The 23950-nt window shown below is 45.6% G+C and overlaps 1 protein-coding gene across 1 annotated transcript in view; it reads left to right on the top strand.

Annotated features, from left to right (window-relative positions):
• The window catches only part of fbn3 (fibrillin 3), a 74224-nt gene that overhangs the window by 41659 nt on the left and 8615 nt on the right, over positions 1-23950 (top strand). The window contains exons 17-57 of the mRNA XM_088907551.1: positions 28-81; positions 910-1035; positions 1233-1358; positions 1695-1814; positions 2890-3027; positions 3510-3560; positions 3985-4110; positions 4491-4718; positions 4890-5015; positions 5231-5359; positions 5982-6107; positions 6603-6728; positions 7070-7192; positions 7870-7995; positions 8575-8700; positions 8885-9007; positions 10012-10134; positions 10584-10709; positions 11751-11873; positions 12798-12920; positions 13427-13588; positions 14017-14085; positions 14489-14614; positions 14750-14875; positions 15025-15174; positions 15847-15918; positions 16061-16186; positions 16329-16454; positions 16918-17043; positions 17534-17650; positions 17815-17943; positions 18078-18197; positions 18740-18865; positions 19700-19852; positions 20202-20267; positions 20488-20613; positions 21519-21638; positions 21764-21886; positions 22062-22193; positions 22914-23039; positions 23546-23752. Coding sequence (XP_088763677.1) covers positions 28-81; positions 910-1035; positions 1233-1358; positions 1695-1814; positions 2890-3027; positions 3510-3560; positions 3985-4110; positions 4491-4718; positions 4890-5015; positions 5231-5359; positions 5982-6107; positions 6603-6728; positions 7070-7192; positions 7870-7995; positions 8575-8700; positions 8885-9007; positions 10012-10134; positions 10584-10709; positions 11751-11873; positions 12798-12920; positions 13427-13588; positions 14017-14085; positions 14489-14614; positions 14750-14875; positions 15025-15174; positions 15847-15918; positions 16061-16186; positions 16329-16454; positions 16918-17043; positions 17534-17650; positions 17815-17943; positions 18078-18197; positions 18740-18865; positions 19700-19852; positions 20202-20267; positions 20488-20613; positions 21519-21638; positions 21764-21886; positions 22062-22193; positions 22914-23039; positions 23546-23752 — 5097 coding nt within the window. The remainder of the gene's footprint in view (positions 1-27; positions 82-909; positions 1036-1232; positions 1359-1694; positions 1815-2889; positions 3028-3509; positions 3561-3984; positions 4111-4490; positions 4719-4889; positions 5016-5230; positions 5360-5981; positions 6108-6602; positions 6729-7069; positions 7193-7869; positions 7996-8574; positions 8701-8884; positions 9008-10011; positions 10135-10583; positions 10710-11750; positions 11874-12797; positions 12921-13426; positions 13589-14016; positions 14086-14488; positions 14615-14749; positions 14876-15024; positions 15175-15846; positions 15919-16060; positions 16187-16328; positions 16455-16917; positions 17044-17533; positions 17651-17814; positions 17944-18077; positions 18198-18739; positions 18866-19699; positions 19853-20201; positions 20268-20487; positions 20614-21518; positions 21639-21763; positions 21887-22061; positions 22194-22913; positions 23040-23545; positions 23753-23950) is intronic.

Here is a 23950-nt window from a genome sequence, read left to right as displayed (position 1 = left end):
TCACTGTCCTGCTGTTTCCTTCCGCAGCGGAATTCCAGGCTCTGTGCAGCAGTGGGATTGGGATCACGGCAGACGGCAGAGGTGAGGACACAAACACACAGCTCTTCCAAGAGAAGCTGGCAGTGTGGGGAAAATTAGTGGAGATGAGTCAATAGTGAAAGTGTTTGTGTGTGCCAGTTATCCTCTAGCGATCTAGGATTATATAGCATTATATAGTCGGTGATTTATATGTAACATATAGCTGTAATTTGTCTCACGATTGTCAATCAAAACGTTAGGTGAAAAATCATAAAAGCACAAGTATGTGAACTTGTGATTATATATATTTTAAAATCTAGAATCGCAGCTTATTTTTGTTAAACCCCACCTATTTGGAATCGCCCACTGTATACCTTTCACGTCTCAGCTGAGAGGTGTGGACCCCACTACGTACACGGGAGAGAACAAGGAAGTGTAGGCAGAGTCCTCTGTCCTGTCCACCTTCTTCTTAAAGCATCACAGGCTGCCCAGCTCAAAGACGATTGGACAAGAGGCTTGTCCCTCCCCAGCAGGAGATTGCTGTGCTGCAGGGAAAGCTCAGCCAATAGCGCACTACCGCTTGAGGAATCCCAGTCAGTGGCTAGTGATGTTACCCACGCTCGAACACACAACACTCAGATCATAGAACGCAGCCTGGTCTTGGGCGAACACCTTGAGCCATTCAGGGGTCCCCTATGATTGTTCCTCAACACAAGTTCTGTACAGGTCTCTTACAAGTTGCATTTCAGGAGGTTAAACTGCAGTGTATGTTTGTGACACTTGTGCACATGGCTTATGTATTTGGGAGCATTGGATGAATTGTCTTTATTATGGCATAGGGCAGCTTGGAGAGGAGTGTTCCTAGAATAAAGTCCTTCTGCTCTTCCTCAGACATCAATGAGTGTGCCTTGGACCCGGATATCTGTCCGAATGGCATGTGCGAGAATCTGAGAGGGAGCTACCGCTGCATCTGCAACATCGGCTACGAATCTGACACCAGTGGGAAAAACTGTGTCGGTGAGTCTATAGCGCCCTCAGCAGGCAGCGTAGGGAATGAGCACACTCCTCCCTCTTCCCACCATTCTAAATTGTAAAACTCAGGTTTTTTGATGTCTTCCTTTATGCATCAAAGATCGAAGGTAGTTCCTGAATAAACATGTATCCCGAACATTTTGTCTGGCCCTGTGCACTTACGCGCTCTGTCATTCCTGCAGACATCAACGAGTGTTTGGTGAATCGCTTGCTGTGCGATAATGGACTGTGCCGCAACACCCCAGGCAGCTACTCCTGCTCCTGTCCCACAGGCTTTGTCTTCAAGGCAGATTCGGAGACCTGCGAGGGTGAGTGCCCCCCTCCGTGTGTTGGGGGGATGCCATCATTGTGCGTCAAAAATAGGGGCTGTTTTTGAGAATCACCCTATTGAGAATGCACCCCCTGACCCCATTTCCCCCCTCTCCCACCCACTGTAACTGCATTGACGTTTGCCTATTCCTGTCAACATGGAGGTATGGTAGTTCTTTCCATTAATTAACTCAGTATTTATTAGGTACACCTGGAATGGTCCCCTTTAATAAATGATTAAACCAAAACATTCAGAGTCTCAGGCGCGAGTCTCGGGGCTGCTGTGTGTCTCTCACTGGCCTGATCCCGTGCCCTACTCTGTGCTTTCCTCTCAGACGTGAATGAGTGCGAGTCTAGCCCCTGCGTCAACGGAGTGTGCCGCAACACGGCGGGGTCCTTCAACTGCGAGTGTTCCCGTGGCAGCAAGCTGGACTCCACCAACACGGTCTGCGTGGGTAAGGGCTGTCTTTCCAAGTGCCTGCTTGTAAGCGTTCGCAAACATTGAGCCAGGGCCTTTTCTGTGCTCTGTTAGCCCATGAGCAGCTTTTCTCCTGCGCCTGTGTCTTTTAAAAATTCTTGACTTGGTAAAGCGGCTTAAGAAAATAGCAACCAGTTTAGGTCACACTGAAAGGTATCATTGATTAAATTTCATCCCTGCTGTTCATGTCTTATTATTGGAAGTGATGTCATAGTTGCACATTTATTATGTTTGGCTGTGAACTTCGAAGTGTCTGCAGCTGGACAACCACACAGTCCAGAGAGTTGTTAAATGAGCCAAAAGAGCACCGTTTGTCACGCACAGCTTTATTTGGCTTACTTTTATAAATCGCGTTTGTCTCACTCTTCTTTTAAAGACGTTTATAATGTTATAATTCTAGACATTTAAAGACGAGAGAGAGCACACAGCTCTCCTAATGTGAACCACATTGTGGCGTGGGTGGCCTAGCCATTTGGATAGCAGATCATTAAATTCCCTGCTTGTTACATTGCTGTTAGTCACTCTCAAAATCAATAGTGAGTCTCTGACATTCCTGTGCACACACAGACATGACTAGTGAATTCATTGTTAAAATTGAAATCTTTTTGAATGCATCACAACATTTTTTTGTTTTGCTTTCCTTTCATACTGTATTTAACAACGTTACAGTGTTCCCACATATGTGGTCTCTCTGAGAGCAAAACTTTAACTGTAGCCTGGCTGGTACTTTTTGAAGATGTCAGCGACATTCTATGCATATCAAGAAGGGACACTGTATTCCAAGAACGGACTGAGATTGAGTGCTGCGCCCTTACTCACTGAACTACAGTTAGAGAGAGTATTTGTCAGAGGCAGCCACTGGAGTTGATATGTCTTAAAAGCAGCTCCCTCTCCCAGGTTGTATTTAGTAAAACCTTTGAACAATGATTGTGACCTTTTGTTTAATTCAGAAGGTTTTCTTTTTCTGCATACTGGAGCCTATCATTTTACTTAAGATTGCCCAGATTTAACAGTAACTGAAGGGTGTCCTTTCTTGAACTCTCTCCCTGCAGACAGCATGAAGGGCACGTGCTGGCTGAACATTCAGGATGGGCGCTGCGAGGTCAACATCAACGGTGCCACTCTGAAGTCGGAGTGCTGCTCCACCCTGGGGGCCGCCTGGGGGAGCCCGTGTGAGCGCTGTGAGATTGGTGAGTGGTGCCCTGTCGGCCTCAACAGCTTGCACCCCTTGCCCACTCTGTGCTCCTGTTCACCTCCGCTAGGCTCCACTGACCCCGTACCCCAGCTTTTCAGTGTACCCAGCTTTGTAGCTTTTCTCATTGGAGCCGAAGTTGTTTTGCTGCAAAGGCTGTTTTCCATATCGAGTTCTTTGCTAATAGAACCAGATTCCACCACAAGGCAGACCCACATGTTCTTTGCTTATAACCTGCAGTGTCTCCCTAACTTTGAAAGATCTGTGCCTTTGTTTTTTTTACCAAGATTCCTTTCTCTTTCTTTCTTGCCACTTTGCCTTTTCTCTTTTTACCCTCATTCATCCAGATTAACTCAATCAATGTGTCACTCAAAAGAAAAATGAAAAAAAATTGTAGTGGCTGTCTAAACCATTAGTTTCAAATTAAAGGCCATTTAAAATGAACAACCTTCCCATTTTTCTCTTCCTCTTTCTCCACAGACGCGGCATGTCCCAGAGGATTTGCACGGATGAAGGGAGTCACCTGTGAAGGTAAGAATACCATCGGTCATCATCAATCCCTGCTCCTCTTTGCCAGGTGGCTCAAAATCCAGTTGAGGATGCCTCTTCCTAGTAGACTTGAGCCAAATGCATGTGTTATGCTTTGGTATCACAGAAGTATAAAAAGCAGTTGATCATGAGCTTGAAGATAAGTTAGTTAAGTGGATCTGACTCAAGTCGCTGCTATATTATCAGTATCCCTAAGTCAGACACAAGCTGCTCCGTAAGTACACACAACCCAGTCTTGCACCTCCTGGCCAAATTGAACAACACATTGCTGTAGAGTCGTGCTGTGCACAGGCAGAAGGAATTCTAAAACAACCTGTAATCCAGGGTCGAGCAGTTACTAGAATGATAAAGAAAATGTTGCTTAATTTGCCCTTAACCTTTCTGTACCACCCCCCACCTTACCCAGATGTGAACGAATGCGAGGTGTTTCCCGGCGTGTGCACTAACGGGCGCTGTGTGAACACCCCGGGGTCCTTCCGCTGTGAATGCACAGAGGGACTAACCCTGGACGGGACTGGGCGCACCTGTGTGGGTAAGAGACTGAGAGACACTTTGTGCTGAAATTTAAGTGTGAAGTCGCGGTTAAGGCTGGAGACTCCTGATCTAACTGCGTGCAATGTCAATGATCGGACAGTGTGTCCAGCTGTGTGTGGTGTTAGTGATCAAGCAGTGTATTGTCTGTGGTCAGACAGAGTGTCCAGCTGTGTGTGTGTGTGTGATCAGACAGTGTGTCTGGCTTTGTGGTGTCAGTGATCAGTGTGTCCAGCTATGTGTGGTATTAGTGATTGACCAGTGTGTCCAGCTATGTGTGGTATTAGTGATTGACCAGTATGTCCAGCTGTGTGTGTGGTGTCACTGATCAGTGTGTCCAGCTGTTCACAGTGCCATTGACGGGAGAGTTTTGCCCTGCAGATGTTCGTAAGGAGCAGTGCTATCTGAAGTGGGATGAGGATGAGTGTGGGGAGCCCCTGCCAGGGAAGTTCCGTGTGGACATGTGCTGCTGTTCGGTGGGCTCAGCCTGGGGCGTTGACTGTGAGGAGTGTCCCAAACCTGGGACCCCTGAGTACAAGACCATCTGCCCGCGGGGCCCAGGCTTCGCCAGTCGAGGGGATTTGTTAACTGGACGGCCCTTCTACAAAGGTAACCTCCCCATACATTACATGTCTGCCCAGTCACAGATCAGTTTGTATTGCTGATAATATTTAATGCGCTGGCATACATGCTAACAGCCCGTATCTCCTATTTATTATGTGGATCGTGTTTGGCTCATGTTGCCCTTTGCTGATCTTTTCTCCAATCTTTGCTGCCCAGATGTGAACGAGTGCAAGGTGTTCCAGGGGCTGTGTTCCCATGGGACGTGCCAGAACACCATAGGCAGCTTCAAGTGCCGCTGCAACAGTGGCTTTGCCCTCAACATGGAGGAGAGAAACTGCACAGGTAAGGGTCTGGATGGAGAATAGAAACAACAGGAACCAACACAGAAGGCTTCTTTAATCAGGAAACCCTAGTAAAGCAGCACCTTGGACGAAGCACGAACGCTGTCAAATTTTAGTTTTCTCCAGTCGTTGCTCAGTATACCTCCAGGATTTGAAAAGTTTCAAACTTTTAAGTTTGGTTTTCCAACCCGCACTGTCCTCTGTCTCGCTCCACAGATATCGACGAGTGCCGGATCTCTCCTGACCTGTGTGGCCATGGGACGTGTGTGAACACGCCGGGCAGCTTCGATTGCGAGTGCTTTGAGGGTTACGAGAGCGGCTTCATGATGATGAAGAACTGCATGGGTAAGACAGCGTGACCCCCAAATCCCTCTGTCCTGCATCTACCTCCAGATCCCCTCTGTCATGCCTGTCTAGTGCTTATTCCTGCGTGTGATGGATGAGTCAGTCACGTTTGTTAACATGGCAATGCTGATCCAGTTATGCACCTCTGCTTGGGGAGTCCCAGTCACAGCAGGCTTGTGATATAACCCAAGCTTGAACCCGTGACTCTGCCTTAGAGCTCCCCTGCAACACGGATGAGCATGGATCTTTGTAAGCCTAACTGTCCACAAAAAAGTATAGAAATCTTAATTAAAAACACATCTGAAACTTTCCACTCCTTCCTTTACTAAACACATGCTCATCTGTGTTTCACAATTCGCTCTTGACTGCAGTTGACTGCAGCCATCGCACGGTCAGCAGTCCCTTCCTGAGGCGACTGCGGACAGATTCATTGGCAGTAGCGTTTCCAGTTGGGGCAGAGGACATCAGTGTGTGATGTACCACGCACTGGTCAGTGCATCCAGCGGCCATGGAGGCTCTTTATTACACAAGAAGATGAAATCCTGTGTAGCTGGTTAGCTCTCTCATGCTTTCCCGCTGTGACTACTGTACATGTGTTTATGAACCTCTCTCCTGGTGGCAGACATCGACGAGTGTGAGCGAGACCCCCTGCTCTGTCGCGGTGGGACGTGTATCAACACTGAAGGCAGCTATGAGTGTGACTGTCCCCCCGGCCACACTCTCACCCCTGAGGGCGCAGCCTGTGTGGGTGAGTCACATGGTTCACATGTCACATGGATTTTCTCTAGAAACCTGCATGGATGTTCATTGTCCATGACCAGGAACAGGTGTATATGTGTTTGTATGCAGCAGACGTTGTAGTCACAAAGTTAGTGTACATCTGTATTAGCCTGTAGCCTATATAACAGGTAACCTTGTAACCCAGGCGCTGGGGTTTTTTTAATTTTCCAGTTTCTAAAGGCTCGGAAAACTTTGCTTAAGATTAATTACGGGTAATGTGTTAAATGATGTAATTTGCAGATCATTAGGAACATCATTCCTCGGCTGTCAAGGATAAGAGTTTCTGCATTTAATATGGTGACGGTAACAGACTATGAGAATGTTGTTCTGCTTTTTTGTACTGAGGGAATTCCAGTGATTTTTGGTATAAGTGCAACTGAGAAGTGAACAGACACCAATAATCCACTGTGCAGCTGTTCCCTGGCTTCAGTTCTGACCTCTGCACATCTGTTCTCCTTGCCAGACGTGAATGAGTGTGAACTCAGTGACAACCTCTGTCGCAACGGGCGCTGTGTGAACGTTGTGGGCACCTACCAGTGTACTTGTGACACCGGATACCAGGTCACGCCGGACAGGCAAGGCTGTATAGGTATGTGCGGCCACTTACAAAATTGTGGACCTAGTCCCTAGCCATTTAGTTGTATTGTATAAGAAGGCTGGGCAGCAGAAAACATTATACTTGTAGTCGCTGTATGTCTCCAGTGTGATTCCCCAACCTTAAAAACCATGTTTTTTAATTTTTATATTATAGTTTTAGAATTTGACACATTTTCTTTATCAGACATCAGGCGTGTGTATTTTTATTAAGGATATACATATCCTTCTAGTTCATGCGTTATGGACCACGTGGACAAAATAACTTGTATCAGGTGGCAGACACTGTTTCTCTGCTGCAAAAGCACAGGTGTGACCTGCTTAGTTCTGTTGCAGATATCGATGAGTGCACCATCATGAACGGAGGCTGTGACACCCAGTGTACCAACTCGGAGGGCAGCTATGAGTGTAGCTGTTCCCAGGGCTATGCCCTCATGCCCGACCTGAGGACCTGCGCAGGTGAGACTGGGTATAGAGCAGCATTTACACGCTTTCTCTCACCAGCTGGATTACACTCCCACACACTTTAGAACCCATAAAAATAAATCAAAAACATGTTACTTGACTCTGAATACAGCTTGTCATCCAGAAGGATTGCAATTTGATCTATTAGGGCTGGGAGGTGGGACACACTTCTGCTGCTGCTGAAGTTCAACACCCATCTGGGTGAGAGACAGCCTGGGAATATTTAGGAAGGACAGACTAGGAGATGTGGAATTTAGCCAGGATGCCCCGGTTAACACACCTAGTGCCAATGGATCTTTAAAAGCTCGGTTTCTATCTCATCTAGTGGACTGCACTTCTTCAGCATAATGTCACCTGCCATCATACCATGGAAGCATGCTCATAAGAAATGGAAAAGCAATAATCCATTTTCTCTTTCTGAACTCCTTAGATCACTGGCTGCAACTATGACATATAGGTAAAGTTTAATGTAGCATATATGTTTCTAAGGTTACTTTAAAATTTTGATTACATTTTCCTTTTTCACAAAAAGAAATATGCAAGCTGTCATGACCATTCAGTGTCTACTCTTGTAAAAATATACATTCTCACCATTTAAAAAATGCTCACTATCAAATGTTTTGCTAAAAAATCTGGCTTAATTTTAATCTGATTTTCTTCCTCGACGGCAGACATTGATGAGTGTGAAGAGACTCCAGATATCTGTGACGGAGGACAGTGTACAAACATCCCTGGCGAGTATCGCTGTCTCTGCTTCGATGGCTTCATGGCGTCCATGGACATGCGGACCTGTATCGGTGAGACTCAGATAGATAATACCATGTTAATACTATATTAATACCAAGTCAGTAATTCCATGTTAATACAATTTTAGTAATAACATGTTAATACCATTTCAGTAATACCATGATAATACCAAGTCAATAATGCTATGATAATACCTTGTCAATGGTACCATGTTAATACCATTTCAGTAATACAATGATTATACCATAATAATACCATGTTAGTAATATCATATTGCCATGTCGGTAATACCATGATGATACCATGTCAATAATGCCGTACTGCACAAAGAGCATGGTATTATTGAAAAGCTGAATAATAAAAGAAAGCTACTTCCCATGGTCAAGTGTTCCCAAATGTAAGAGCAGATATCAGAAATGTAAGAGCAGATATCAGAAATGTAAGAGCAGATATCAGAAGGCAGCCTGACCCCTCTCTTATTTTGGTCCCCTCCCCTCATTTTGGTCTTAAACACTTGTTTCACACAGTTTTCTAAGGATCGCACAACTGACCATCAACTCGATGCACAACTGACCTCTCTGTTTTTTATTTGTTTTGTTTGTTTGGTTATTCTTCACAAATATGTCCAGATGTCAATGAATGCGACCTGAACCCCAACATCTGTCTCCATGGAGACTGTGAGAACACCAAGGGCTCCTTTATCTGTCACTGTCAGCTGGGTTACTTTGTGAAGAAGGGATCCACAGGCTGCACAGGTAAAGCAAAAAGTCCTGCTGCTATTTATGGTATTAATGTACTACCATTATACAGTGAGAGTGAGACTCTTTCTCCTCTATACTGATGATAGAGACTGATCAATCAGAGACAGACCCTTTTCAAGACCAATGAGCATCTGGGCCCTTGGTGCAGTATTCTGACTGAATTTTCTTGGGGTTCCAGACATTGACGAATGCGAGATCGGGGCACACAACTGTGACATGCATGCGGCCTGCATCAACGTACCGGGGAGCTTCAAATGTCGCTGCCGAGATGGCTGGGTAGGCGATGGAATCAAGTGCGTGGGTAAGTGTGGGGAAAAGACAGCAGCAGGGTCTGAGCTTGTGTAGGTCCCGACAATGGGATCTTTATTCCTTATGAACGCAGGGGCGCGTTACACAGAGGTCACATCTTACCTGAGCTGTTTCTGTTAGAGGTAGAGGGTGAAATTGAGCTGTGAAGGAGGACTGTGAGACCCAGACAGGGAGCAGAGACAAGCAGATTCCTGGGTGTCAAGACATTGTCCAGAGAAGGTCAGAGGTCAGGTCAGAGAAGCTAGAAGATGACCAAATATGGGCGTGATCTACTTACCCACCTTGAAAAAATACAGCTTTAGCATGAATTCAAGTAAACATGAAATGTATATAAGCTGCACAAAACGTGTACTCTGTAGCTGTCTCACTGCAGTAGCTCCAGTTTGTTGTGCAACATTCAGGTTTGGAGGTAGTTTGTTGGGCTATAATGTTTCAAGTGAAGCTTGGGGGTGGTGAAAGACATAAGCTGCCCCTACAACAGCTGCAATGAATAAAGTTGAAGATTTTCCATATTTCTGTGTCTTGAGAGTTATCTTACCCACTACAATAAGTTAACAGCAGACTTGACTCAAGATAAAGTGTTAGTCTTCTTAATACTTGCTGGAACCAACACTGAAATCTGCAACTAAATTCGAGTGACATAGACTGCTGTAACCAGTGTTGAGGAAAGTCACTTTCAAAAACTGTCCATAAGGGATTATTTTATTATAATTAACAAAAAGTTAGGTGGCAAATAATTTTAATGTTATCAGTTTAAGTAATGTATGTAATTTGTGTATAGTTACTATGTAAAGTAATATCTCTTAAAATCAGATTTTACAAGTAATTGTGATGGGTTACTTCTTAAGTATCATTCCTTAATGCTGTCTCAAAGCACTGATTGCTCTGGAAAAAAAACCTGTGTGTGTATTTTTGTTATTAATCCTTTAATGGAGTGTCTTCAGTGGCATGTGACATGCACGGATTCGACTCATCATTGCCTGTGGTGCTTTGCAGACCTGGACGAGTGTGCAACGGAGGAGCACAGCTGCAATCCCAACGCTAACTGCGTGAACACGCCTGGCTCCTACCGCTGCACCTGCAAGGAGGGCTTCAACGGCGACGGCTTCTCCTGCTCAGGTGAGCGATCGCAGCGTCCCGGGTTTCTGGAGAGACCCTCGCCAGCAGCAAGGGTCAGTTTCTGACCAGGTTTGGGCATCGCTTCCGAACTCCGTTATTTCGGCAGTGGCGGCTTATCCCGGCAGCTATCAAATTATCACCAAATCTGCCCTACTGTACTGCCTACTATAGAAGGGTAAGTAGTATCAGGCTTTTGTTGAATTGACTGTGCTGCCACCTGCTCTTAAATTCATGATCAAGTTGGTCTGCTTTTGCCGGACACTCGGACGTCTTCTGTTAGGTGGGGAGGTGTGTGCGTTCCGCATGCATCAGAAGAGCCTCCACAGCCACGGATTTTCATCTCAGCAGGCTCCTTCCTCTTGAAACGTGTGTCTATTTGAAGCGTTGTTAACTGGGATGTTTCTGTCCGAACTGACCGATGGCCTGTCTGTCCTCTTCTCGTTGTGCAGACGTGGACGAGTGTGCGGACAACGTCAACCTGTGTGAGAATGGGCAGTGCCTCAACGCCCCTGGAGGGTATCGCTGCGAGTGTGAGATGGGTTTCACGCCCACGGAAGACAGTAAAGCCTGCCAGGGTACGACTGCGGCACCTGTAACGTGAATTCCTTCTGAAGCAGCACTCTGAGTCTGTTTGCAACCACGTAATACGGATACTGGGCCCTTTTTAGTATTAAATATATTATATTTAATTATTAAATATATTATATTAAATATAGATGCAAGTTAAGCAATGAGGACAGCATTATGTAGCTGGTGAGCCTCTGGATTCCTACTTCAAAAGTTGTGGATTCGAGCCCCTGCTTGCAGTCACTGCTGTTGTAGCTAGAGGGAGGTACTTCACCCCATTTTTTCCAGCCTCCCCAGCTATATAAATGGGGACTAGCACTGCCAAGGAGTCATCCCTACGACAGACTGGTGTCCCATCCTGGGGGTTGCTCTCAAGTCCACCTAGCCCTACAGAAACCAGGGTGAACTCTGGCCCACTGATCTGTTGTACTGTATCTCTGGTCTGGACTTTACCTTTTTTTTACAAGGTACAGTATGCAAATTCTGTGTGCAGTATACGGTGTGTGTCATGGGAGTAAAAGAAACACATTTTCCATGTATAGTATTAGTATTTCACCTAACATGCAGGTCAGTACAGCAAATCAATTTTACAGCTTAAGTAATTATATCTGAAGCCATTACACATATACATCTGTAGACACAGATCTCCTTCATCTTGTGATAGAAATAATAAACTTTTACCACCCAGATTAATGCTCAGTCTGAATCATTTACAATTTTTTAAGGGCATTAGTCTTGGCAGTTATGTCTTTTATGACAGTTATGGATGCCACAGTGTATGATTAATTTAGATGAGCAATGTTAGATAAATTCAGGGAATTAAAACAGCTAAGTCTTTTTAAAAGGTTGTACATTTTTCACCCTTGATTTGATGAATGGCTCTTTTCATTTTCCGTGCAACGGTTTGTTACTTCTTGACATTTTACTAGGTAAGTGGTTTTCTTTTTTTTTTTGAAAACAGGTTTTAAAACATCTGATCTATCTGTCCTGTCCGAAGAAGGGCTGGCCAGTGCCTCCGTTCTGAAAATGTCTCTCTCTTCCCCTTCCAGACATCGACGAATGTAACTTCCAGAATATCTGCGTGTTTGGCACCTGTCAGAACTTGCCGGGCATGTTCCGCTGTGTGTGTGATGATGGTTATGAGCTTGACCGCAGCGGGGGCAACTGTACAGGTGAGTGGCCTGATGATGGGTTCTGTGAGTCCCTGACTTTCAACCTGAAGGAAGGTAAGGCAATACAGGCAGCAAACACCTCAAGTACTGAACGCATTCCATATTAAACATTTGACTTCTGAGCTCCAGTTACCTGTTTGCATCTCCTGTAAACTAAAGGGGAGTACTTAAGGGGAAGGTTTAAATTTAAGTTCAGTTTATTTGTCAAATGCACAAGTGCAATGAAAGGGGAGAGAAAAGCGAGAAACGAGGATGACTGGTATCCGTAGCAATACTTCCAGCATTCCTAAGACAGTGAGTTGTAATAATGTCCACATTATATCTTGCATTCCTTTGTGAAACAATGCAATTTGCCTTTATAGTTATGATCAGTATTATTTAGTGTGATATTAGGTGTTTTGAACATTGCAGTCCATTTTCATCTTGTGCTTGACCCCATTGCTGGCTGATCTCAGAAGGATTATGCCATAGCTTTAGCTACTGAACCTGCTGTAGCTCTTGTGAGCAATATTGTATTAATATGTTTGTTGCACCAGTGTGTTTCTCTGCATGTCTTCTCTTCATTCTTTCTCTTTTATGTTTTGTGATGTGCATTGTGTATCTCAGAAATAAGCGTCTCGTTCTATAGTGGGGATGGGTTTAAATAGATAAAAATATAACAACTGTTCAGAAGATTAAGGTGCTCATGTCAAAGACACGGTGGAATTCTCCAGGTTTTAATATGAGTTGCAGCACCATCGGGAAGTAATTGATTGTAATTTTTTTGACAAAACCAAACAACAAAGTATGCATCTTGATAGTTTTACCCACTGTGTTATAGGTTAACCCATTCCCATCAAAAATAGAAATGTCCACCATAATAACTCAATAGTCACTCATCTCACCTGCTTTCTCTCCTACATCCCCTTGTCTTCTGCATTTCAGATGTAAATGAGTGTGCTGATCCAGTCAACTGCATAAACGGGCTGTGTGTGAACACGCCGGGCAGCTATCTGTGTAACTGCCCTCCAGATTTTGAGCTCAACCCCACCGGTGTGGGCTGTGTGGGTAAGTGTCCTCCTACTGGAGTTTTTCTGTACTGCACCACTTGGTAGCTGGGGCCTATTGAAGTTTGATGACTGAAGTTTGATTGAAGGGCTTTTCAGGATGCAAGTAGTAATTAATTTCACGGAGATGATTATTCATTTTTTGAGAAGAGATTAAAAGTTACAGCTTCTGAAAAATGAAGGTTTTTGAAAATGAAATACTGTAGTGAGCAGCAGTGAAAAAAACACAATATCACCTTTATTTCCATCATTCATAGCATTAAGTGCTTTCATTGACACTGTCAGATTTCATATTTGAGCAGATTGCATGTTTGGAATTAAAATAAACGGAAGAGAAAGATCAAAGAATGAAGCAGAAAGCGGTAAATGTTTTATAAGTTAATTTATTCTTAACAGGGGCATTACAAATTCAAGAGTAGTAAAACTTTTAGTTTTAACATTGCTGGATGGAATGGATTTTTCTGCCTGAGCCCATCTCACTCTCTCTCGCTGTCTGTCCCTGGACAGATACCCGCGTGGGCAACTGTTTTCTGGACACCCTGGATCGGGGAGACGGGGGCATATCCTGCAGCGCGGAGATTGGCGTTGGCGTCACAAGGGCATCCTGCTGCTGTTCGCTGGGGTGGGCCTGGGGGAACCCCTGTGAGCAGTGCCCACCTGTCAACTCCAGTACGTACCGTCGTGGACTTCTGGGAAGGGTTTAGAGGCGATAGAGGAGCAACACTGCTGCTCAGAGTCAAATTAATCTGGGACAAACTTAGAAGAATGTTATTTCCTGCTTGAGAATGAATAAAATACCTTTTTCAGATTCTGATCATTTTAAAGTGCTGGCTTTATGCTTGAAAAACTCTGCACTATACAACCAGCTAATTGATAAATTACTTTTAGTACCTTTCCGCATAGGAGAGCCCATTGCGTCCCTTTGCTACATTTTCCTGATGCTGAAACTGAAGAAGGTGCACTGGTTATTTCCATTTTTGTGTTTTTTTGGTGTTTGGGAGAAGAAAAATTGAATTTCTTGTGTTGACTACGACTGTGAGCTCTGCCTCATAAGAAGTCTGGAGGCTGGAGGTGATGAAGTGTTTTCTCTCCTGTAGCGGAGTACAAGACTCTCTGTCCGGGAGGAGAGGGGTTCCGTCCAAATCCCATCACTGTCATCCTAGAAGGTAAGAGAACATGGAGGCTCCTGGTGCTTCTGAAGGCCACCTACCCACAGAGCTCTGGAGGGTTTGTTTGATGGCTGTCTTGAAATATCTTCCAGCACTAGTATTCATGAAGTGGTAGAAGTGGGTCACAGGGTATCAGTATTGTTCATTAAAAGTATGTATTTAAAATGTGTTTTAGTATATTTTTCTTTTTTATTAGATTTTATTAACTTCCAGTGTACCACACATAGTACTGCCATCTCAACGTAGGACAGCTTCAGTATCCTACTTTCCTTTTTAAGACACTCCGCTATAGAATGATCTGACCTGAATTCAGAGCACATGGGTGGAAGGGAAACATGGACAATATAGGGTCCCTTTTTCCTGCATGCTGAGCGCAGTCCTCCCTGTATTTGCGCCACAGATATTGATGAGTGCCAGGAGCTGCCCGGCCTGTGCCAGGGAGGAAACTGCGTCAACACCTTTGGCAGCTTCCAGTGTGAATGCCCGCCTGGGTACTACCTCAACGAAGAGACCCGCATCTGTGAGGGTGAGTAGAAGATCCCAGATGAACTTATTCAAGAACAGGCAAACAGTGTCCTCCTCTACAACACTTTCATAGTTCCAGTCTATGTTACGATGCCACCTGTAAGCAGAAGCTCAAGATCTAATTGTTTTCTCCCAGATATCGACGAGTGCACAGCCCATATTGGCATCTGTGGCCCTGGCACCTGTTACAACACGTTGGGCAACTACACGTGTGTCTGCCCACCAGAGTACATGCAGGTCAACGGGGGTAACAACTGCATGGGTAAGTGGCCATTATCTTGAGAAATAAATTGAGATGTTTCCTGCCCATCATTTTGGAGTGGCTGATCTAAAAGCATGATGCCAGTGATCAATGAAAGTGATCGTCCCTCTTTCCACAGTCTCACTGTTTTTTTTTGCTGGTGCTTGCAGACATGAGGAAGAGTGTGTGCTATCGCAACTTCAACGACACCTGCGAGAACGAGCTGTCCTTCAACATGACCAAGAAGATGTGCTGCTGCGCATACAACGTGGGCAAAGCCTGGAACAAGCCCTGCGAGCCCTGCCCGACGCCTGCCACCTGTGAGTCTTCAGCTGTGTGGCCGAATTGTCCCTCATGCCAATCCAGATCTCCAGTCAGTAGGCATACTGAGGCATGCTCAAACTGGAGTTATTTAATAGAAGTTAAATTCTACTCTTATGGTTGCTCTCTCCAACATAAATACTCGCTAGCTGCCCCTCTTTTCTCCCTCCACCCCCATTGTACCCTTGAAGCAGCTCCCTGGTTCATTCCTCATGAGTCAGGGGTTGTGTGACAGCGCTGATCTTTGGCCAGCGCTGGTATGTCCTCAGCCAGGCGACTTAACGCCAAAGTATTAAGTATGCTACCCCTTTATATGAATCAACTAATTTTGTCGTTATTGGAATTTGACTGAACTACAGAACAGCGTTTGCTATCGTCAATACAGTAGGATAAATACAGTAACATAAAACAGTTTTCTAAGAATACCAGGGTGTTCCCAAGTATAGAATTAAAACCAAGTAATTGAGCCTCTGAAAAGGCTACAGTCCACTCAAGCATTAAAAAAAATAAACTTTTTAGTTTGTAGCAAGCTCCACAGTGCTTTTGATATTTAGCTGATCAACTGTGTAGGATGTACTTTTCTATAGTTCTGCAGCAGGAAGGATATCTTCACTCTTCACTCTTTTGAAAGTATTGCAGCTTGCGATTTCCTTCTGCTTTATTTTGTTTAGCGGAATACCAGCTTCTGTGTGGAAACCAGGCACCAGGCTTCATCATTGATATTCACACGGGAAAACCCATCGGTAAGATTAACTTACTGTACTCTGATCGGAGGCAGAAAATCCACATCTAGTGCTAGGATTAGATGTAGGATCACTTAAAGTAATGATTATTGTCAGGGTAGAAAAAAATCCCCATCCCTAAAATGCTGTGATTGTTTTCCAGATATCGACGAATGCCGCGAGATCCCTGGGATTTGTGCCAATGGTGTGTGTATCAACCAGATCGGCAGCTTCCGGTGCGAGTGTCCCATGGGATTCAGCTACAACAACATCCTGCTGATTTGTGAAGGTGCAGATTAATATGGAAACCGTCCAGTCACCTTCGTACGAGCGATGCTTAATTAGAAATAAAATCACAATATGACCGTGTTACTTTTTGAATGCATTTTTCAAGGCTTCAACCTATCTGCTCCTTTTTTCCTCTGTTTCAGATATTGATGAGTGCAACAGTGGGGAAAACTTGTGCCAACGTAATGCCAACTGCATCAACATCCCTGGCAGCTATCGCTGTGAATGCTCGCCCGGGTTCAAGCTTTCCCCCAGCGGAGCATGCGTAGGTCAGTGAACTCTTCTTCTTTTATCTTATAGACTAAACTGTAGTAAGGTCCTGACAGACCATATGGTTGTGCTGAGATTTCCCACTTCCTGGCAGAATAGCTACTTTTCTTACTGCCAAACACAAGACACTTGAGGGCTGCACAGCTTCTTGAAGGGTTATTCTTGCACTGTATGTATTAATTAAGGAGCAGTCACTTTATAGCAGATGGTAAATTGCAGATCTGAACATTCCAGGTTATGCGTGCTCATGTAACAGATTAATTCTCTCACTTAGAAGAATATTAATCACCTGCTCTAGCCTAAGCATTATACGTTAAAGCTACAGTGAAAGAGGCCCCTTTCTTTCGATGTTCATCCTCTCTAATCACCAAAGTTATATCTGGCCCCTCTTTGCAAGCTTTGTCCAGCAAAAGTCTCACTGGGCTCCACTCACCATCCCCCCCCCATCCTCTTCTTCTGCAGACCGAAACGAGTGTCAGGAGATCCCCAACGTGTGCAGTCACGGAGAGTGTATTGACACGCAGGGCAGCTACCGCTGTCTCTGTCACAACGGCTTCAAGGCAACGGCCGATCAGACCATGTGCATGGGTGAGGAACCAGCCACGTGTCACGCGATCAGCTGAACATGTGTTGTGGGTAGACATGGGGTCATGTAAGAATGTAACATTGACCAACATAATTCTGTAATTATCGCAATTGTTTGCATCCTTAATTTGTTTTTTCTTTATTCAGTGAAATTACTTCCTCTGGCTCACTGAGAGCGGCTGCTTTTTGCCACTGTATGAACGTGCTCTTCATGTTGTTAGCAGTCTGACTTTATAGAAGGTCATGTTTCATGGAAGAAACTGCACATGGTGTTTATGTAAGAGTAGTCCCCACTAAATCTGAAATAATCTGAAATAATTGGGAATAAGATCAAGGGATATTTTGTGCACCAGTGGTGTCCTTCCCTTTAAGCAAACAAGTGGCTTTATTCAGGAAGTCAGTTGGACAAGGCAGTATGGTGATCGTCTATGAGACCCCGCTCGTACACATAAGAGACTCATAGATAGAATGTCACCATCCTGTCTCTCCCCAGACATCGACGAGTGCGATCGTCAGCCCTGTGGAAATGGCACCTGTAAGAACACTGTGGGCTCCTACAACTGCCTCTGCTTCCCCGGATTCGAGCTCACCCACAACAACGACTGCATGGGTACGTGCACAGCTCTCGTCTCCCAGTTCCTGGAATATGCCGCAGTACATAACTTGGTAGGCATGCATGCAGCGCAGAGTCTTCATGAGCCGGGCTCCTCCACTGTGCCGTACGGAACAGTTTCCAGTCTATTGGGAGTCAGTGCGTTGTGTTTTTTGTTACAGATGTGGACGAATGCACGGCGCTGGTGGGCCAGGTGTGTCGGAACGGCCAGTGCATTAACAGCCAGGGCTCTTTCCAGTGCTTGTGTCAGGAAGGCTACGAGCTCACGCTGGATGGCAAGAACTGTGTCGGTAAGTGGCCTACTGGCTTTAAGCGCGCCATGGAAAGAAAGCTGTGACCACTGCCTTTCATGTCCAAGAGACCGCGGCTGGCAAAGGCCCTGCTAGTGCCAGTGTGTCCTAACCTGCTTCTGCTCTTCCCTCAGATGTCAATGAGTGTATAAGTTTACCTGGGACCTGCTCTCCCGGGACCTGCCAGAACCTGGATGGCTCTTTCCGCTGCATCTGTCCGTCTGGATATTCAGTGCAGAACGACCAGTGTATCGGTAATATAGTAATTTCCTCCTGGCCTTTACCAATCATGGCCTCCTATTGTTCCCCATCTGTGAACTGGCTTCATCACTCTGCTCTCCTTCCCACTGAGAGCTGGTGTGGTTAGGAGTGTACTGGCGCACTATGGCTGCCATCACATCATCCAGGTGGGGCTGCACACTGCTGGTGGTGGAGGGGAGTCCCCATTACCTGTAAAGCGCTTTGAGTCGAGAGTCCAGAAAAGTGCAGTATCAGTGTAAGGAATGGTTATTATTAATTAAAAAATAAATTATAATTGCTTACATTTTTTGTACTTTAAATCCCAGAGCCCCCTACGTATAGAATGGGTTTGGATTTTTCCACCACTGAAGTGCAGCATCCACCTGGGTGATGCATGGTAGACCTCATCTACAAAGCCTGTATCTCCTTGACGGTGAACACCAGAGCAGGCTCGCCAGCCCCCAGGGGTGCTCAAAGCCACTCCCCTGCTGGGATCAGTGCAACCAGGCAAAGCTGCTAACACTAACAGCACTGTCCCTTTGCTTGCCTCCCACAGACATCAACGAGTGTGAAGTGGAGCCCAACCTCTGCCTGTTCGGTGAATGCACCAACACCCCAGGCAGCTTCCAGTGCAACTGTCAGCCAGGCTTTGTGCTGTCCGACAATGGGAGGCGCTGCTTTGGTAAGACCACAGCTTTCCTGGGCTGTCGGGGTGATGCTCATTAACCCCCTTCCCACCAATCCAGAATTAAATGGTCTCTTCTTCCTCTAATGAGATTCAGTTTTTTGCTGTTGCTGTAAACATGATAATTAGAAATCTAATACGAAGTCATAACTTGTGAGAGCTGACACTACTCTAAATACTGGCTAAACAATATTCCGGTAAAATCTTTCTGCCTTATTTCTTTGTGCAAACTCAGTGATACGCATTATTTTGTTTTACTTGGACTGGTCTCTTCATTGTAAGTGGCGTGAATGTGTTTTCCTAGTGTACACTGCCAGCTTATTTGTGGACAGCCATGGTACAAGGCAGGGTGGCTGAATTACATAGTTATATTTCTATAAATAATATACTTTAAAGGTGTCAATGTCTGGAAATGTATAATAAAGTCTAAGTACCTGTGTATTGCAGTGCTGTTGTAAGTAGCACAATGCATTTTCCATATAATCAATATTAGTAAATGTAAAAAAAACATCTAGAATACTTGCAGCCATTATTGGATGTGTAAATGGAAATAAGACTTAGCCAAAGTATCTTCTATGTATTTCCAAGCTTTAGGTTCATTTATTTATAATTCTAGAGTTACATTAATAATGGTGCATGCTGGTACATATTTATGGAAGAAATTATATAAATGTATATAAAACCAACACTAACGTAGTTGCAGGGGTGTATATTGGCTTCCGTGATTAATAATAGTCTTTCAGAGCAGAGCCTGTTGTCTCCACACCTGGCTGGCATGAACCGCCGTTGGCACTTCCCTCACTATGCCCTCCTGACCTCTCTTGACCTCAGATACGCGGCAGAGTTTCTGCTATACCAGCTTTGAGGGCATGAAGTGCTCCGTGCCCAAAGCCTACAACACGACTAAAACCAAGTGCTGCTGCAGCATGATGCCAGGGGAGGGCTGGGGTGATCCCTGTGAGCTGTGCCCACGCGAGGGAGAAGGTGAGTGCCAACCGAGCATGACCGCAACATCACGCCATTAGTTCTCAACTTTCTGAGCCTGTGACAGCAAGAAAACTCCTGAGCCTCTTGGCTGTTCCCATGGTGCCCATGGTGGTTCCCCTTAAACTAAGTTGCAGTATTCTCAATAGTTCTGCCATTGATCCATCCTGTGTCTTTAACTGGCGTACCTGAAAGGATGCTACAATAAAATAGAAACCACTGTCCTAGCTATCTATCATGTAAATACATCGCAGAGGCTCATGTACAGGCGTCCAGCCTCGTAAGGACTTTGAATGAGGACCATCTTGCGTTTGTAAAAGAATCATGACTCTGCTTTCCTGTTTCCCAGCCGCCTTCCTTGACCTTTGTCCCTACGGCCATGGAAGCATACCTGGCATTGGAGACACCCGTGAAGGTGAGCACAGAGAGACACCAGACAGCACAAGCGTGGCGGAGCTAGTGCCTTTTCAAACGGGGACTGTGGAGAGCCATCCCAGCCTGCTTTCTCCATCTCTGGTGCAGCCTGACCCCGAGTTTAGCAGATTAACTATTAACTATTAACACGGTGGCATGTGGGCTCCTGCACGCTGATGTGTCCTTTTCACTGCTATCCCTGCCATGCCTCCCTCTTCCAGACATGAACGAGTGTCAGGAAAACCCTGGGATCTGTGTAAACGGGATATGCATCAACACAGATGGCTCCTTCCGCTGCGAGTGCCCCTTCGGATACAACTTGGACTATACCGGCGTCAATTGCGTAGGTAAGGAGGGCCGCTGACCGGGAGGAGTGGACGTGGACACATGGCAGCTCCAACTCGGAGTTTGGGGAAAGGGAATTCTGTTAAAAAAATGGGATTTGAGGTTGGCAGGATTGTTCCCAGGCGTTCACATACTGGTATCAGGCAAAGGGACTCTAAAGGTAAATAGCTATTTAAATATTATACTTTCTGTTTTCTGTATCTCTAATTCTGTTGCACACGTAATACTGTAGTACGATACTGACTTTTTTAAAGTTAATTGTTTAGGGCAAGCTGACTCTGACACCTGATATTAGCTTTCTCAGTCTGACCAGGAGTTGGGAAGTTTTCCCATTTAAATTGTTATCTGTTGGTTATTAATGAGCTGTTTTCTGCACTATTTAAAAAAAAAAATAAGACACCAAATTCGGTGACAGTGAGAGATGCTTTTCTCTATGACCTTTAAGAGGTTTTCATTAAGTTTTGCTGAACATACTGTATTTAACTTCCATGCCACAGTGCTTTGTGGTGTGTTATTAGTTATCGGTTTTAAAAGATTTTGACTGGATAAGGACTTCTTAGGACAGTTAAATAAAAGGTTAAAGTAAGCAGGTCAGACTGAAAGGTCAGTGTTTTTATGTCAGACTTGCATAAAAATCTCAGAACTATGCAAGTCTGTATATAATTAATGTGGAAGCTGATACGATTGCGAAGTGCTGCAAGTAACTGAGTATTAATCTTGAGGACACCCACTGAGAGTTGGGCCCCTGCCTGCATTCTGATTCAGCTGTTCACGTTTTTCATTTTGCAGCAGAAAACAAGCTGCGGCCCCCTGGTCGTTTTTAGTGAGTCTCTGCGGCCTCAGAAACAGGGCTGCGGCGGTTTTTAATATCTCACCCCCTCCCCCTCCTCTCCCTTCTCTGTCCCAGACACGGACGAATGCTCCATCGGGAACCCCTGCAGGAACGGGACCTGCACCAACGTGGTCGGCGGCTTCGAGTGCGCCTGTCAGGAGGGCTTCGAACCCGGGCCCATGATGACATGCGAAGGTCAGTCCATGACAGACACATGGTTTGTCTGCACCTGTGCATTGATTGGTGCAACAGGTGATGTCTGATGCACCGATCTGCTCTGGCCCTTCAGTCCTGACTGCTGCCTGCCTCTCTGTCCTCAGATATCAACGAGTGCGCCCTCAACCCCCTGCTCTGCGCCTTCCGCTGCATCAACACCTTCGGCTCCTACGAGTGCACCTGCCCAGCAGGCTACACCCTGCGAGAGGACAACAGGATGTGCAAAGGTAGCGCACCAAGGAGCTGGGAGCTGTGCAGCAGTAAAACCGCAGTGCCATACTTGTCATGGCAGAATGGCGAATGCTAAATATCTGCTTGCTGGGCAGGTGCTTTGTATTGGTCACCCCCCTACTCTCCTCTTCTCACTGCACCCCTGTTCTCTCCTCACCCCCCCCACCCCAGACCAGGACGAGTGTGCCGAGGGGCTCCACGACTGCGAATCCCGAGGGATGACCTGCAAGAACCTCATCGGCACTTTCATGTGCATCTGCCCAGTGGGCATGCAGCGCCGGCCGGATGGGGAGGGCTGCATGGGTGAGTGCGGGCGCCGGGAGGGGGCGAGGGCGGCACTGCCGAGTCCCAGGGTGAGCAGGGTGGAGGAGAGAGATCCCGGAAGAATGAAGGCTCCTGCTCAGGGCATTGAGCAGATCACCAGAATTACTACAGGGACACGTTAATCAGTGTATGCATATGGCCATTATAATACAGAGATGCAGGGAAAGTCTTCCTGCTTGTAACTGTTATAATGAGATGAATAAATGAGTATTATGGCTTATTTATATATTAGAATACAAAATTAATCATTGATTAATGAACATTGTATTATACATTTTGCAAGTTATACTTCATAAGTGCATAATTAAAATACACTTGATGTATGATGTATGTTAAGCTATACATCACCACATGCATGTGGGAGCTGTGTGCACTTTTGTTAGTCATGTAATAAACTGATAATGCTGTAGGTCAGCTACTACCTGGTTAATGTCACTCCTGTAATACTAATACAATACATTTCTGGTTACAAAGAATTTATCAATTCTGCTGGCAAATTCTTGTCTGAATAGCAAATAAATCCTCCATATCATTTGTCTCCACACAAAAACTAAAGTAGCTTTATCTTAGCTTTAAAAGGAGACAGGAAGAGACATGGAGAGATTATCCAACAGTCCCGTATATCCTTGATTCTTGCCAACATCTGACCTCCGCAATCTGCCCTCTCCTCTCCACCCTCCCCGTTTGCATCCCTGGCAGACACCAACGAGTGCCGGACCAAGCCTGGCATCTGCAAGAACGGGCAGTGTGTCAACACTGTGGGGAGCTACCGCTGCAACTGCAATGAGGGCTTCCAGGCCAGCCCCACTGGCACAGAGTGCATTGGTGAGTCTGTGACACCAGCACTGGCTCTGGCACCGCACCCTGACACCAGACTGGCACGCAGGACTGACCCGGAGCGTTTCCTCTCTTATTTTAGAAAATGAGGTGTCTGAACGCAAAGGAAACCAAGAACCAGTTTATTCTCTTTTTTTACCCAACTGTTTAATGCTGGAGACAAAAGATTTTATTGTGTATTACACCTGACACTGTACGTATGAGGACAGTTGTATGAGGCTTTAGGCATCTGTGCAGTTTGCAGATGTTTTGAATAGAAGAATTTGAATTTGTTATTGTACTAGAGCATTGCAATCACCGATTGCTAAGATGAATAAGAGTTAAATAAATTAACGTTTATTTAGAGAGTGATCTTTCAACATCCTAAAGAAGAACAGGTTCACAGCTTCTATTACGGCAATACTGAGTTCTGCAACCCCGTATACACACGAAGATCGACCGCGTGTCTGTGGCTCTTGTATCGTTGGCACGCTGTCTTCTCTCCTTCTCCACAGACAACAGGCAGGGCTTCTGTTTCACTGAGGTGTTGCAGACCATGTGCCAGCAGTCGTCCACCAACCGCAACTCCGTCACCAAGTCCGAGTGCTGCTGCAACGGGGGCCGTGGCTGGGGCTCCCACTGTGAGCTCTGCCCACTCCCCGGCACAGTCCAGTACAAGAGGATGTGTCCCCTGGGGCCGGGCTACACCACTGATGGCAGAGGTAAGCACTGCACGTTCAGGACAGTCTTCCTCTTACCTCAGCTTTTTTGTGAGGGCGTGTCCTGTCTGTTAAATCAGAAAGTGAGAGAGAAAAAGACGCCGTCCCCATCAGACCCCGGGTTCGAATGCGAGCTGAAATAGGTTTGAAGGCCAGCCTTGCTCTTCGAGGCGATACCTGCACGTCAACCACACATCTGCC

The sequence above is a fragment of the Atractosteus spatula genome, chromosome 28, assembly GCF_055471065.1.
Source record: "Atractosteus spatula isolate fAtrSpa1 chromosome 28, fAtrSpa1.hap1, whole genome shotgun sequence".
NCBI classification, from domain to species: Eukaryota; Metazoa; Chordata; class Actinopteri; order Semionotiformes; family Lepisosteidae; genus Atractosteus; species Atractosteus spatula.
The sequence above is the reverse complement of the archived record's forward strand: the minus strand, read 5'-3'. Positions and strand labels throughout refer to the sequence as shown.